The sequence below is a fragment of the Mizuhopecten yessoensis genome, unplaced genomic scaffold (genome assembly GCF_002113885.1).
Source record: "Mizuhopecten yessoensis strain PY_sf001 unplaced genomic scaffold, ASM211388v2 scaffold10933, whole genome shotgun sequence".
NCBI classification, from domain to species: Eukaryota; Metazoa; Mollusca; class Bivalvia; order Pectinida; family Pectinidae; genus Mizuhopecten; species Mizuhopecten yessoensis.
In genome coordinates, this window is record NW_018408794.1 from 720,280 (window position 1) to 737,854 (window position 17,575).

Consider the following 17,575-nt stretch of genomic DNA (forward strand, 5'->3'; position numbering starts at 1 on the left):
ATGCATTAATACAGTCTCCTTCGGCAAACCTATTTCAAACCAAAATAGTAGGATTACGAGTTAAGGTATCTCCAAATGAGACTAGAACCTCTGCTGAAGACCACATATTTAATTACCATTAGCTCTTAATCTGCTCTTCTGAAAATTTGTGTCCTCTGAAGAAAGGTGAAATGAAAATTTCAAATATTGCAGCTATATTTTTTTGGTGTCGTTTATTTGATTCTCTCCATCTGTTTTTATGCAAGTCTGGTTAAATGTAAGTTGAGGGTTCTGTATCTCCAAAATCAATAATTTTGTCTGCAAATAACAGCAGAGCGCTCCATACAACGTGTAAGGAGTGCGGCACTCGATTCTACCTCACAATGTAATAGAGTGATCTGCCAACTCGGCAATTTTGGCACACCATGTCGAGCTGTGTGGAGGTTGTCACTGTGGGAATACGCCACAAACGAGACGCGTCCAAGGCATCCCAAAGATAATTACATGTATACGGTTTCTACTGGTGGCACTCATATTCCTGTAAGTATTTCATAAAAATACGAGATGCATTGTACATATTTGCATTTCCTCTTGGATGCTTTTAATTAAGTTTTGCTGATTGTTGTGCTTTTTTGTTTGAAATTTCATTGCATGTTGGTTTTCATGTATTTATTATAAATGCTGTATGATGCCTAGCCATCCAAAACATATAAATGTTTACATTGGCCAAATCCGGGACGTGTTTATCCTTCACTCATCAGGATATTATAGGAAGTCTGCTAAGCTATAATATATTTCACAACAATTTTTTTAGTGTGAAACAGCTTACATTAATGAAAATGGTTTAAATAAATGGCTGAATTAAAGTTCATATGTACAAATTCATATGAAATGTATAGCTAACGATTACTTAATCAAAAAATAAAGTAGATAGAAAATAACTATTTCAACATTTTTGCCTGCGGTATTTTCTTGCGTTTAACCCTTTCACCACTGTAGACCATAATGTACTCATCCAGATCAATGTATGGTAGAGTCTACTAAAGTTACATAGGGGTGAAAGGCTTAAACAACAGTTTAAAAGAAAAAACTATTAAAAACTATAATATTTTTATATCACTTTGATATTAATATTCAATTTTTCCCCTGAAATCATTTTTATTTTGCATCAGAATTTTTCTTTCTTTGTAACATGAATGATAAGTTGAGAGAAAACTTGATAACCAGGTGATTTGCAATGTGAAGTCCCTGTATCTAAACAAGAATAGTAGTCTGATTATCTCCCTTGGCTAGACATATTTGTCAGCAATTCTGTTTTGTGCTCAGTAAAAAGTCACCGAGTGGTAAAAATCATTAAGGGCAGACTAATGTGTGACAGGAGGAAACCATATGGATGGAGAATTCGTCCCTAGAATACAAAGTAGCAGCGACTCCAAGGTCATATGTTCTAAAGCTTTAGTGATTGGCTATCATGTAATGCCTGTGTGCTTCGATTCGTAGTTCAAGGTCATTTCTTTACAGTAATAGAAATTACAATTTGGAAAAAATGAGTTTTTTTAAAGGAAACACATGGTCATATCTCAATGATTGATGAAATAATGTTATAAAGTTTAATACAATCTTTCAAAATTTTAATCAGAGAAGCAATTTCATCAAGGTATATCATTTATAATACAAAATTTTGGTTGTTAAATTACTTTTTATACTTCCAATGAGAATAGACATTGAATAGCAATGAAGAATGTTGCACATTGTTCATGAAAATGTACAATAAATGAACAAATACTGGCATGTTGTTTGAATTTTATTTTGTTAACATCTTTTTTGCTACAACTTTGTATAGGTCATATGACAATGGGCCATGAAAAATGGGCCACTTAAGTATGTGTGCCGTTATATTGAAAAGCAAAATTTGGACATGGAAAATATAAAGCTGCTGCTTTGTCAGACCATAAAGATGTCATAAACATTATGAAAGTGGGTTATGTTAGATAATGTGAAATATCATTATTTCATCAAACTAATTCCTGTGATATTCACAACAATCATTTTTGCTGTCCTAATGACAATATGTGGTCAGATTTGAACTGTAAGAACCATAAGAATAGCATGATGTTTGGGGCTTGATACAACTACTCAGGTCTGACACCAGGTAGCTAGCATTTACTTGGATTGGCCTTATCAATAAACACCTACAGGTAAGTGATGGATCCATTGCTCGACAGTGAACCAGGTGCAGTATTACATCAGCGATTTTTTTTTCCAAGTATGACAACAGGACCTCGGGGTATAAGCTCCAGATTTTAAACCTTAACGCAGAAAAATATCCCTTTGAAAATGTTCTCTTGCTCCATGAAAAGTGATATGAGGTGGAGGTCACCAATTAACGGAAGTGACATTACTAGTATAGGATATTAGCAAATACTGTATAATCAAAACAAAGGGTGTCTCAATTGTGATACAGGATAGAAAATGAAAAAAATAGGTGATAATTAAAGCGTAATATACTGTAATACCACAGAATTTGAAAAAGAAAAAAGAAATTTGAAAATGACGTGGACTTTAAGAGTAAAATTTCATTCCGATATATTTACTGTATTTGTAAAACTAATGAAAAAGGCTGTTAAGAAAGTTAGGATTTAGATAAATATCTATGTATAAAACAATGTCTAATTGTAAAAACATAGACTGTCATAACAGGGGCTTAAATTTTCAATGTTTTTGATTATTATAGTCCTTATGCAAAGAGAAGATTGAAGTGTCGATATATAGACCGGTTATACGGAGACAGCTTGAATGAAATTCCATTCATTCCTTTCTTACCTATCTACGTGTACCTGGGTTTATCGGCCAGACTATGAATAGCTGTTCTATACCACATCACCTTAGCCTAACTTATAGAGTACTTAGTGACGTGCTTTTCTGTGATGTGGGTGGAGTCCTGTTTTCTTTAGTCTATTTAGATAGGTTTGAATGTGTATTGCTCCAGCTTGACTGCTGTTGTTGGGGGAATGTTTTACTTGTTCGTGACATGATATATAAAGATAACTTTGGGGTGTAGTAATAATACTTAACTGACAGTGTAATGGGTTGATTTCAGTTTTCAGTAAAATTTAATTGAGAAAATGTGGTGATGCAATAAAGGATTTGTTCCAAAACCATTCGTACATATTAGTTCACAGGTAGCCAAATGACCTGATGTATATACTTGGGAGAGCAGGGGCATTATAGTGGAATCTGTTAGTCTCACTCTCTGTCTGTCTGTAGACCTAATTCTGTTTGCAATACTCCTTCTATACTTGAATGGAACATGGAACACTTGCATTGAGGATATGTAAAATTGGAAATACCGCCCCAATATGGAGTTATTCCCCTTTGTTTGAAAAAAATTACATAATTTATTATACTTGTATGTACAGCACCAATATTAATGACTCATGGTACATGTACTACTTACATTGAGTGGGTGTGAACATTAGTATATAACATGAGTTACTTCCTCTTTATGGAGTTGTGCCCCTTTGTTTATCACTACACATACTGCTCATACATATGTATACAATGATACTTAGCACACATAACACATTACCTAAAGGGAATGTAAAGAAAGCATATAGACTTGAATTTCCCACCCTGTTTGTGGAGTTAAGCCAACTTCACAAAAGAATTATTTCTACAGTTCATGGTGGAGACGGGGGTAATAATCTGCCATTTTGTCTACTGTTCTTGGAGGCAGAAACTTGCATGCTCATGTAAACTTGAAAATGGACAAGTTAATACAGAACGCAGGTATAAAACTCTTAAAATCCCAAAAGAGAATGATTCCAGGGGGAAGTAAAGTGTGCAGCATATTTTTGTTGCATTAAGATTAATTATCATAAAAAAATTGTGGTGGTATATATGCAAATGGATTTTGGTTCATGGATTTAATAAAACAACATGAATATTATCAGAATTATTGAAAAGGGATATATGACCCTGATTGTGAAAAATGTGGATAAAGCGAAAAACATTGTGCCACATTTTTTGGTTGTGACTATTGATTTCTATGGGGTAGACTATATGTCTATGAAATCATTGATTCACCCTAGATGAAACTTGCCAAAGTTCGAGGAATATTCTCGGTTCAGACCTTTCTCGGTTGTCTATTCATTACCAAACGGATTTTGCTGATGTAACAAAAAAACGCGACTTTGGATTGGATATACTAAAGCCATATAAACAGCTATGTACAAAAAAGGAAGCATTGTTTGATGTGTCCATTTTTGTGATTCCATGGATTGTTTGGTAGTATCTAAATATGCTGACATGGAGAAAATGAGCTAAGAGTGTGGTAAGGTTAGAATGTGCTCATTTGATAAAACAATTTGATAGATGCTTTATTAAGCTGTCTTCACTAGCCATTTTATAGTGCATCATGAATAATTAAGTTACACGGCCAATCATATTTGACTACGCTCATCTTGCATTCCGCATCCCATGCCGACCACTTTATCAGAATTTTATCCATTTAGTCAAAACATCGTGAAAGCCAGCATGCCCACAAAGCAATGATGTTTTATGCATAAATCAATGATATTTTACACAAGTATCGGTGAGGTATTACATTTATGTCCGATGCATATCAAACAGTCGAATGTTGTTTTTCTCCATGTCACATTGATTTGGATTTGCTGCATAACATTTTAATCATGAGAAGACAATTAATTTTGATGAAGCTCATTAACAGTTTATTTCTATGTTGGCCATTATCAAAAGTTACATGATTATAAGGTTGCTTAATCATGGTGTCAATGTTAACCATTATTAGAAGTTGTAAGTGTTATATATATACAGGTTTCCTGGGTACTGGGTTCATACAATTCAAGCATTAAATGGCTAAATTAGGATACAAAGTTATTTTAATTTTCCAAAAATTCTTTTTGTTTGTTATGATAGATATGTATAATAAATCTACGCAAAAAAAGCCTAAAATTTATGTTCTTCGACTGAACTTTAATTATTAACATTCTCTCTAATTACAACAAGTAATGGGGCAGTTACTTTGGAATCATTATATATATTGTATATCATTAAGTATTTGTAGATTTTAAATCTGAAAATTGGACTATAATTTGTTACAAGGATTACCATGTACCATAGATTGGGCCTGTAGAGCATGCCATACTATACATGGGCGTGGAATTGGCAGACTTGATCCTAGGGGGATATACTTTAGACTGTGGTCCTAGGGGGATATACTTTAGGCTGTGTCAGCAATTTCTGTCTGATTGGTTATAATACACATGTTGCTTCATAAGACTATGTGCGGAGCCCATACAGCACAGACACATACTTGATGATGGTTCTAGGTGAAAGCATGCAAGCTAACCTGTATAGCTATACTTTAATGAGCAGACATGTGTGTTAAAACTTTAGCATATACAGAGGATATTAGGTTTATGATTTAGCATTGTGATGGTAGATGGAGATGTTATGTTGGGACTATGATAGATCAGTGCTAGCAAGTTTTACATGGACAGGGACTNCCCCCTCCCTCCTTCCCCAGAACTGGTTCAAATTTAAAAAAAATAATAGAAAATAGATTTAAATTGAAAATTCAGTAAACAAACTTATTTTTTTTATAAATACACAAATGTTCGGTGATTTATTTGCTTATGTTTTGTTTGGGGTGGGCATATAGTGATGCCCATGTCCGTCCTGTCTGATTAAGTGGTTGTAACTATTTGTAGAACGTTAAACACACAAACTAATTTCACATGGTGATAGGGGCATTCATGTCTTGCACACATTTTCTAGTTTATTATAATCTCTATATCATATAAACTCTTAATCAAATTTTAAAAGCTTATAACAAATTTATTAGGAGCAATTGCATTCCTAAAAGTCGAGGGGATAGATATAACATTTCAGCAATATAAGGCAGCTCCAGGAATATCGTTTGACGACACAGACAATCATTTGATACTGCAAATATTACCGAGTTTTATATTTAGATCATTAGTAACTATAAATTTAGAATGTTTGATATATTATATTGAAAACATTTATTTTCACATTTATGCCAGTATGAATGCAAATCTAGCAGGCCTCATACGAAAAGGATACAGCTAATTTGCGTTCATACAGATATGAACGTGAAAACTTTGTTCATCCCTATATATAGCAGACAGTGGTTGAATAGTTACCGACCCCCGTACCACTTCCAAAAACTGGAACTGTACAATAGAAACTGGTTTTCCCGGCACGACTTTATCTTTGATAAATCATTATTGAAAAAAAAATACTTCTAGAGACTTTTATGAAAAATGATACAGATGAAATAAACAAAATATATAATCACAAAAGTGTTCTGAGTGTGAACATTTAAGTGGTGCTAGTTACGCGATTGAGAAAATTTGTGAATAATTTGGTTGGTCTAAATCAAGGTCCACTGGACATTAAGTCAGTTCTGCAGTGCCATTTGTAAACTCAATCCGCAATGTTCCAATGCAATCACCACAGATGTTTATTCTGAGATTGATTTACATAATATATTACAGACAAGCTATCAGCAGTCTTTCTGTTAAGGAACATTTTTTTCTGCTTATTTGTGGTACTGGTCCATTGTTTGATGTCTGCGGTGTTTGCCAGTTTCTTTGAGTTGGACGAGATGGATGCTGTGGTATTGGACTGACGTCAGTGTGAAGTCCATTATGAAGATATGCTGTGGTATTGGACTGACGTCAGTGTGAAGTCCATTATGTAGATATGCTGTGGTATTGGATTGACTTCAGTGTAAAGTCCATTATGTAGATATGCTGTGGTATTGGACTGACGTCAGTGTGAAGTCCATTATGTAGATATGCTGTGGTATTGGATTGACGTCAGTGTAAAGTCCATTATGTAGATATGCTGTGGTATTGGACTGACTTCAGTGTAAAGTCCATTATGTAGATATGCTGTGGTATTGGATTGACTTCAGTGTAAAGTCCATTACGTAGATATGCTGTGGTATTGGACTGACGTCAGAGTGAAGTCCATTATGTAGATATGCTGTGGTATTGGACTGACGTCAGTGTATCCGAAGACCTCATCTTTCGTCTACAACAGTAATTGCCTTGTCCGATTAATACGGAAAAGTCCAACCTGCACCACAGACTGTAACTTTCCCAAAACTGGAAGTTGGATCTTGTAATGGTTATGCAATTATTTACTGGCTGGTCAACCCCTGAATAATCATACCCTGTAGTGGCAGATTGTTTTGAAGCAAGTAACAGGAGTGGTGTTTCATATAGAAATAAGTTTGGCAGAATATTTTGTATTTATTTCTTTTTGACTAGTAGAAGTTTTAAAATTCAAGAGGGGGGGCAAAGGCATACTAAATGAGTGTGGGTAGGACATTTTAGATCTATGTAAATGAATTGATTGTGGAATTCTGTATCTTTTCTGGACAGAAGTACTTTCAAAGCTTAGAAAGTTTTTGTAATCATACCATCGGTCATCTGTGGTCAAATATATAATCTTGTGTTAAGCCAAGTGAACTTGTAATGACCGATCATTATAATCAATGGCTGACCAGATGTTTCTGAGGGAATAAGCGTGTTTACCTGGCTAATTTAATTCAATACTGGCTGATAGAGTAAGGTAAAAACTCGAAGATATGACAGAAATTTATCACTAAGGAGGTGATAGCTCCCCAAAATATCTTTATCAGAGCATATTCCGTCTTTGCGTATTGCAGAGTTATCTTCTCTTGGGAACAGGTATTGATTGTTACGTCACTTGTTTGTGAGAGTAACGTCATCAATTTTTGAGAAAACGACGTAATTTTCTCACACAGACTAATGACGTAACAATCAATGCCTGCTACCAAGAGAAGATAACTCTGCAATACGCAAAGACGGAATAGGCATATGGCTTTGTCTCAATCTCCATGTGCCTCAAACAAATTTCTAGATATATTTATAACTAGAGAAAAAGAAATCCCTTGTAAACCAAATTTGGGTGAATGATGCCCCAATGGAAGGGAAAGTAGCCAATCAATTTTTGGGGTAATTAAGTCAAAGGTTAAGGTTGATATACCAGTTCTAAACCAAACTCTGATAGCTAATACCCAGGAATTCAAAGATCCCATCAAGGTAACTACAGTAGCTAAAAAAAAGGTTGAAATGTTGATCCTGGTTGATATTGTTTGAACTACTTGTATTCATCACATCTAAACCAAAATTAGTGCGAGGTTGCCCGTTTGGAAGAGGAATATCTCGGTTGATTTCCGAGTTACTTCTTGGACGACAAATTTGGTCAATGAGGTTGTAAAAAGTCTAAAATCTTTAATATATTCAGTACTGAAATCTGAACAAATAATTATTTTTCAAGCATTTTCATTTGACCCCCAAAACAAAAGCTTATTTGAAGGAGGATGTGGTTGTTCTGCTGACTTTCTTGCTTGTTAAATTCTATGAACCTGATGAGAAATTTCTGTCCCTATGTGATGCGAAATGGAACATTATTTTCTGGGATCTCAGGGCACCTGAGTTTTATGTTGGTCACCTGGCTATATATCTTATATATTTTACTTACGACTTAGACATTGATTCTTCTTTGTCTATGCGTGCTCATCGATATATCTCTTTTTAACCAGCATGATTGCAAAGATAATTCACCAGAATATATCGTTTACTTGGGAGAAATGACTAAATTGACATTTTGCTGAAACTGTCTACAGAGTTCATGTACTTGTGGAAATTTGGGCCGAGTCCCTTAAGCTTGTTTCCAGATAATACTTTATTGAACTTGAAAGTCTTATTTGCCTCATTTAAAATTCCAGTTTTGCTTCTGAAACATTTTATAAGTATTTTCACAAGCAGAACATGCATAATCAAATGAATCGTCTAGAACAACAGTAAAGGATCCTCGAAATATGAAATAGAACAATTATAGTACTAGTGCTGGTTGTTTTATTACAGCTATTGGCAGTAAATTATCAGAACCAATGTAGGCTCTAGGAGGAAGCAATTAATGGTTGAACATAGTCCGTGTATAATTAATACATGTCAAAATTGTTTTGAAAAGACAAAAGGTTAAGAAATGTTTGAATTTACAAAAATTTATAAGAACACTTGTAAATAGAAAAATCTGGAGATTGATTGTTGAAAGTTTCTAAAACAACAGGTTTTTTTATCTGGAGAATTGACTGGGTCTTTTAAATCTTACACAGCTTAAGCTTAAAACGTCATAGGTATTATACTAACACTGGAGAACCGTAATCTTCACTGTTTATTCAAGAAAATGTATTGATCGACCAAATAAAGTCCTGATGATCAACAAGCATTTTTTAATGATGAGGATTAAATAATGCTGACGCAGGAAATGACATTGTCTGGTGACGTGTCTTTAGAGAGAGTTGGTGTCGGCGAGGGTCATCTGATGCAATGCCAGGTTAAGCGGATATTTTAAGCTGATACATACAGAGTGATATGGAACTGATCAACCAATGACTCCTCAACTCCCAGTTATATATGTTGAATATAATTTCATAGACTAGACTGCTGGTAATGAATTGGTAAATAAATTGCTCATTGCTTCCATAAATAAATGTTTATAAATGTTAACTAACAGAAAATTTGCTCGTCGCTGACATTATTAGTTAAGGAAAGGAACATCAAGATTTATAAGGAAAGGAAGCTATTTCTGCAGTAATTTCAAATGCTGACATCTTGGAGTATTACTTAGGCCAAAGTATGCTTTCTTATTGTTTTCTGTCAGATCAAAACTGCACCTCATACAAAAACAAAATCTTTCTAACACAAAACATGAAAAAAGGTAATTGTAACCTGTGGTCTTACTGAAGTCAAACACGGAGTTGGTGATCACGGAAGATAATGAAAACATATTTCAATAGGAAAAAAAAAATATTTGGTGAAAAAAGCAGATTTAATATAAAAAAAACAGAAAAAAACCCATTTATTTGTGATATAATCAAAAACAAAAGAGACCTCAGTTTGAAAAAAAACTAGTGGAATCGTAGGTTTACAGGTGGAAGAAAGTGTTCCCATAAAAGATCTAGTGGAATCGTAGGTTTACAGGTGGAAGAAAGAGTTCCCATAAAAAAGATCTAGTGGGATTGTAGGTTTACAGGTGGAAGAAAGTGTTCCCATAAAAAAGATCTAAAGGAATCGTAGGTTTACAGGTGGAAGAAAGTGTTCCCATAAAAAAGATCTAGTGGAATCGTAGGTTTACAGGTGGAAGAAAGTGTTCCCATAAAAAAGATCGAGTGGAATCGTAGGTTTACAGGTGGAAGATGGTGTCCCCATAAAAAAGATCTAGTGGAATTGTAGGTTTACAGGTGGAAGAAAGAGTTCCCATAAAAAAGATCTAGTGGGATTGTAGGTTTACAGGTGGAAGAAAGTGTTCCCATAAAAAAGACATTGCAGTTGCAAAACTGCAGGTAATATAAACGTATTTACGTGCAATAAATGTTTGAATTTGAAGTAGATTTAGATTTGTTTCATTTTTGTGAAATCCTAACATCAAAAAACATTAATAATAAGGTATTTAGTTATGATTTAACAATAATCAAGGATAATATGATATACAAAATATTTATGAAAAAAATCAAGTTGTATCACAGAATTAAAATTCCACTCAAGGTAAAGATAGTCTGAAGTTGAAAATGTTCATATTGTTGTATCATTTCTCTTGAAAATAGTATTTAAATTTGAAAATAATTGGAGAGATAACATGCACAATTTTGTATTGTGGAGATTTAAAAAATCCATAAAAAATGGGTTTTTTTGCAGAATTTTGTGATGAATGGGCAATTCTTAGATGCTGACTTGTTAATATTTTATATTTTATAAGTGATCATGAATGGTACGAGTTCCAGAATTTGAAATGCCGCACCACAAGACCGCATGCAGCAAGGGTGGGCCAGGAAGCGAATAAACGTCATGTAGGTTCGCGATCCTACGTGTATGTTTAGTATGTAGATGGGCATATGGTAGTATTATAAGGCAAAGCGGAGAGAAGAGTCGAGACTTGGATTTTGTTGTATAAAGTTATTACACGAGTCTTCAAGCTCATAGAATATTGATTACTCTGGAAGGAGGGTTGGCTGAAACCGTCGCGCAGTATATACCCACTGTAGGAAGGAGAGGTACAACTTCATAGGAAGCTTATTGTATGCTGAGTGAATGTCTGCAGACTGATGTGTCGGAAAGTCTCGTACACAGTATCTCGTACCACTGCTGTATATGCCTGTACGTAGACATTATACTGCAGGTTAGGACGAGACAATGCCGTCGTACTACGCAACAGTGTCTGTCTGTTAGTCTCGTGGCAACTAGTCTACTCATCATTGTTAGCAAAACTCTTGACCAGTCAGTGTCACCTAGGAACTATGCATCAGTGTTAACTGAGCTCTTGACCAGCCAACACATCTGTGTCATCCACGCTCTTGACCATTGTTAAGCTTCTAGAAACTACACAACAGGATATTGCTATTATTTTGTTAGTGGGATGCTCTGTACAACCACAACCAGCAGGTATTTAGTGTTTTTCATCAGCCATTTGTCAAACAGACAGAACTTCAGATAAATACTTCAGGATTACAAATTCCAGCAACATTTCTCTGGTTTTCATCAAAAAAGTAATTATTTTTTCTGATTATCGAAGATTCAAAATCAAGATTATGCAGGATGCTGCTGAAATGCTTCCACAATGCTGTTTAAATATACCTAAAATTATTTTGGCATTATAATTATCATGTTTCTCATCAGGTTATTGTTGTCATTGAGTCACCATTTTAAAGCATCACTATTGTTTCTTTAACACCTACAATGTACATTGAGTTTCATTGATTGCATGTCTACTCCAGTTTTGATGTAGATTCAAGTGAAATGACGTTAAGTCGGCTGGAAAATTCTATGTAAATGGTTGATGCGAGATTTTGTATAGACTATTTTTGACTTGAATTCTGTTAATTGAATTTGTTGTACTAGAATTTGTTAGACACTTAATGAGATGTGCATTCTAGATTCTTGCATTGCATGCACTTTTTGTTGGCGTAACTTCTCCAGAAATATAACTGTGGAAAAAATAGCCTCGTAATGGGAGTTGTCTTCGTTGCAATATTATAGATTTTTGTGTCCTAGTCATCTAAAGTGCTTCTGCAAGCATTCATAAAAAAGTCTGGAGAAAATTAGGAAATTATAATATATTTCTCCAGGTCTTCAGCATATACATATGTTTAGTGGATTTAGAGAAATGCAAGTTATTGTGTTTGCTTCGAGGTTCCACTGTATATGCCATGTCTAATTATCTTCTAATGGTAATCATAATTATTCAGTTCAAATCATTCAAGTCTCGTTATCGTGTCCTGTCCAGAGACCTTAATGGATATCGTTTGTATTTACTGTACTGTGATTATATTATGAAGGTTATGTCTGCATTAGAGAAGGGCACTAACGAACTTATAATAATTTCATCTTTAACAATGATTTAAAATGATTTAAATATGCAAATGCAAGATTAAACCACCAAAGAGAAAAATAAGATATATAGTTATTATGACATTGATTAAATTTTGATAAAAATCCAATGAACATTTTTTCTCTCAACTCATTCACCCCTGAAATTTTATAATGAACTATTCCAACCTTTGAATTGGAAGAGTTCAAATGTGTCTTCAGGGATGAATGCGGTAATTCTTTTTAAGTTCAATCATTTGTTTCAATATTTGACCTTTGCTCTCCTATTGTTAAAAAGTTGACCTTTGCCATCCAATCAATATTTTCATCAGTTCGCCATCCTATTAAGTACAACATTTTATCACTATCTTGATCATAAACCACCCAGCTTATATGATATATTAGTCTGGGGATATATATTGATATATATTAGTCTGGGGATATATATTGATATATATTAGTCTGGGGAAACATCCTTAAATGACCTTAGCTGTTGATAACACATTCTACAAAATGAAACCAAACCAAAACCAAAATCGGGAGAAACTAAAGAGGTATATTCCGTCTTTGCGTATTGCAGATTTATCTTCTCTTGTGAGCAGGTATTGATTGTTACGTCATTGGTTTGTGTGCGAAAATGACGTCGTTTTCTCAAAAATTGATGATGTTACTCTCAAAAACAAATGACGTAACAATCAATACCTTCTCACAAGTGCAGATAATCTGCAATATGAAAAGACGGAATAGGACTAGTATACTGAAGTGACCAAACCACAGTATGTCCTTTGTCACTGTATTCTTATTAGAGGTATGACTGCCACGCCCCAATGTTAGATTGGCGTTGGCAGTCATTTCCAGAAATACTGAGTCCAACCAAATTTGATCGAGTAGAGGGCTCCAATTTAAATTACTGAACGTTTATAAACTCCAGTCGGACATAAAAAAAATAAAATAATTGAGTGACTGGGTACCTGAGCATGTCCATGTCGTGTGCGTGTTGTGTGGGAACCAAGTTGTACACTAAGGATCTGACCGATTCTGTTGCGATGTGTAACTCGTCAGAGGTGCCGAGTGAGGTGCAGCCCTTTATATAGGATCAATGTCGCACCCTCAGTTATTCCTATATCCAGTCAGATATTACTTTAAATGATATAAGGCTTTACCGATATAAAGTTGGTGCTAGTGAAAAACTTCATGCTAATGGAAATGTCTATGCTAATTGATCATCATCTTTGCAAAAATAGAAATTGAAGCTATGCCAATGTAAGTTTAACCAGAGAAAAGTGCATGCTAATATAACTGTCGAGGCTATTCTAAGTGTTAAAAAGTCTTGACAAGTCTAGGCTATAAATATAAAGGTCTATCGCCAATAATTAAAGGCAGCTTTATATTCGTTTGGGAAAATGATTATAACCAAAACAATTTACTGTCTTGTGTGTTTTCTTGGATCAAAATTTGCATAATGGCACAAATACAAGAAACAAGAAAAAAAGGGGCGGGGACAGATTTGTGTAGACTGATATACTCCTGGAAGAGAGAAGTATGACAATTGCCCTGGGACCATCTACGGGTTGGATTCAGCCGTCCGGGGCATATGTACAGAAATGGTATAAACATTCGGGAATAATTCATTCTACTTTGTCTAGCGCATTACTGTTCAGCTGGCCGCAGAGAAGTCGGGGATATGCAAGTATTCCAAGGATCAATACGATTTGGTGTCGACTGTCTTGTAAAGAATCATACGTTTTCTGAACATTTCCGTCTTCTGTTGTTTAAAAAATCTTTGGAGGAAGCCAGAAAATCTCAGAACTTCCCGAATAAAGTTTTTGAAAATATAACTGAAAATCCAAACCACCCAAATATGTGGGGCAAACAACGTAATTTGTGCCATGCTAATGTATTAAAAGTCTACAGAACATTTCATCTCCCTTAAATTGTCTTACCTGGCTGTCTGGGATGTATCGCTATAGTTACCAGTTGCCATGTTATATAGCTAATATGCAAGGAGATTTAATAAAGAATATATTCCATTTTGAATTTTGAATTTTTATTATCAGTGCCTGAATGTTACTGGTGATCATAACCATAAGCTCAAGAATGAAATCATAAATTTGTTGCAGTGTTCATGACAGGAACCTTAATTTTAGTACTGAAAACGAAATCATGTCATTTGCAGGTGCCATCAATATAAACCCACTTGGTGATAATTAATGCTTGGACTGACCGTAGTATGACCATAGTATGAAAATGTTTCTCTCTTTGTTACAGGTACGTAGAAGAACATGTCCAGAGAACCGGGGTAGCCATAGAGACACAGGGTTTCACCTTCGTCACGAGTGGCCGCAAACGAGAATCGTTGACGGTAAGTCTCTGTATATACCTATGGCTTACTCTAAAGAAACCAGTTTACCTATGTACCTATATAAATACATAGGGTATTAAAAGGCAAGTCCAGGGTATAAGATAATACACTAACAACTTCCAGCTGGTTGTCTGCTTGCTACGTACACCAATGTGGAGCCACACCTTTAATAGTACTTCTGATCGTTTATGCACTCACCTGGAAAAGGATATAGTGAAGTTCCTTGAAAGTGATTTGGCCTGTTGGATGATGTATGTATAGACATTCAGGTAAATATTTTGTTAGTGTGCACTTTCCTAGGTGAAACAGACAATTTTGTAAAATGTCTTGCTATAAAGGTGATGTGGAGTATATGGGTGTTGTTTCTACAATCAATAAATAGGTATAATATCTTGCTTATATTAACATGTGTTTTGGTTTCCAAGTAGAACTGGTAACCTGGTGAAATGTACTACCTAGCCTGTCTTCCTGTTCACGATACATTGGTACGAATGAGATAAATACCTTTCACACACAAAAGTGTCCTTAGTTAAACTGGGATCTATGTTTTGCAGTCCATCAGAAAGTTTATTTTTATTTTTGGACCAATGGGATCAAGGTCTCATTGGGCGAAATATCTTTGTTTGAAGATTAACGTTTTTAAGGCACTGGTTCTGATACATTGTTACTGAGAGAGAGTGAATTTATACCTGAAATACCTTACTCAGAGAAAACGTTTCGTTGGGTTTCAGGTATGTGAATCTCTTGTAGCATACCTTGTTGATGAGAACTTAGGTGTAATGTATTAAGTCTTAAATGAATTAACCACCTGGGAGCTATACCTGTATCAAATCAGTAAGTACCCAGGTACACGGAGGCCATGCCGAGGTGTATAACATTAATAAAGGTCTAAAACACACCTGTGTTTGCTGGTAACCCTACCTACCCCTGTGTTTCTGTGACTATTATACAAACTCCTGTGGTAAACTTAAACAAGATTTGTTAGCCCAGGATATATGCTCCATAAAACACAGGTAAATATTTTGTAAAATATAAAGATTTGCCTATACAATCTTTTAACCTTAATACTTGCATATATTTTCACAGCCATTACTGGCAACTTGTATAATTTTGTTTGGCCTTAGTTATGACAGAAACCATAGTCATCCTGTGTTTGTCCCCTGTAGTTGAATAAACGTGGTCCACTGGTTTATAGCTGTTGTCTATATCACCTTCGTCAATATTGAATGGCTGTTTCAAACATAGGTATATACATACAGAAGTGTTGACCCAGTCTGGCTCCAGTTCAAATGTATGGTTAGCCTTTTACATCTTTATGTAAATATGTTGGCAATTATATCGCCATACATTACCCCAAAAAAATAATTAGGTATTTGGATACAAGTTATCAAAAGACANCCCCCCCCCACCACCCAGATAGTGTGATAAGCTATTGGTATCTGTTGTGTATTCTGCTGACGTAGCTAGAAGTCCTATATAAGTACTCCATACTTTGTAAGTGCTAGCTAGCAAGACTTATTAAACACTTTGCCACGTCATGCATATTTCTTATGGATAGGTATAGACAGTATATCAACTTCCTGTGCATATATATTTATACTTGGGAGTAGAAATCTAATGTATATTATGCCATAAAGTAGAGAAAGATGTCAAGATGTTGGTCATAATTTACTGATAATATTCATATGTAGATATTATAGGGTTTGATACTTATATAAAAAAAATGAAAAATATACATGATTTTTGAGAGAATGTTTGTATGTCTAAATGTGTAAATGTTATACGGCTAGAATATAAATGACTTGCAGAGTTTTTATGTGGGGAAAGTCATCTTGGAAAATCATTAGATATTTAGAGCATATGTTTAAGATTTTATACTGAATAAGTTGTATGTAAAAAAAAAGCATGCCGAGACTGAACTGGAATTGTTGTAATGTCACGACCCAAAGAAAACAATAGGGCTATTGCGACATCACAATTGACAACACCTATTGTTTGTTAATTTTCATACTGAACATTGCTCCGATTGGTTGGTTTGTGGTGATTGTTTTTTATTTATCTCAACACCTTTGAATTACAATGGTATACAGAGATATGTAACCACAAAGATTTCATGTACAGTGATGAGCTAAGTGTCGGAGTAGAATACTATCAAATGTATGTTTCCTGCAAGACGTACATTTTATAATATTTCACTGGTAAAAAGGGTAAAAAGTGATGCAATTGTTTGAAATTTTAGGAAATGAAGAAAAAATATCTGTTTATATTTAAGAAAAAAAATCAAATATACATGTAAAAATACATACCTATGACACATACATGTACCAGTTAATAAAAATAATATAATGTAACTCTGATAAAAAAGCATACATTAAAACAAAAATAAACTGTTCTCTTTACCTTATTTTGAGAAATAATTATGACTTGGCCCAATCCATGCATTAATACCTGGCAAATTTAATGATCTGCAGAGCAGGCAAAAATTAAAACCCGTCTGACATGTGTGTATTAGTGGTATGGGCGAATCTCGACGCGTTCAGACCTGTCATTAGCATCTAACATGCACGCTGAACTAAGACATGCCGGGATGGAAGAAATAAAGAAAATAAAAACTACAACACAAATGCCAAGACAACATAAAATATGGAAAGAATTTTGAAGGTATGCCAATAATTCACAACACATATGGCTGCTGCACATCATGCATGTATCACTTTAGGTTGGGAGATGAAAGGGGATTGATCAGCCGAGATAGATTTAATACCAAACCATCTCTTGTCTTTTT

The 17,575-nt window shown here is 34.6% G+C and overlaps 1 protein-coding gene across 4 annotated transcripts in view; it reads left to right on the forward strand.

Moving 5' to 3' along the window:
* LOC110463820 overlaps positions 1–17,575 on the forward strand; it is a 70,993-nt gene that overhangs the window by 12,601 nt on the left and 40,817 nt on the right. For all 4 annotated transcript variants that reach the window (XM_021518700.1, XM_021518702.1, XM_021518701.1 and 1 more), the window contains exon 4: positions 14,697–14,790. In XM_021518700.1, the coding sequence (XP_021374375.1) occupies positions 14,697–14,790 (94 nt within the window). The remainder of the gene's footprint in view (positions 1–14,696; positions 14,791–17,575) is intronic.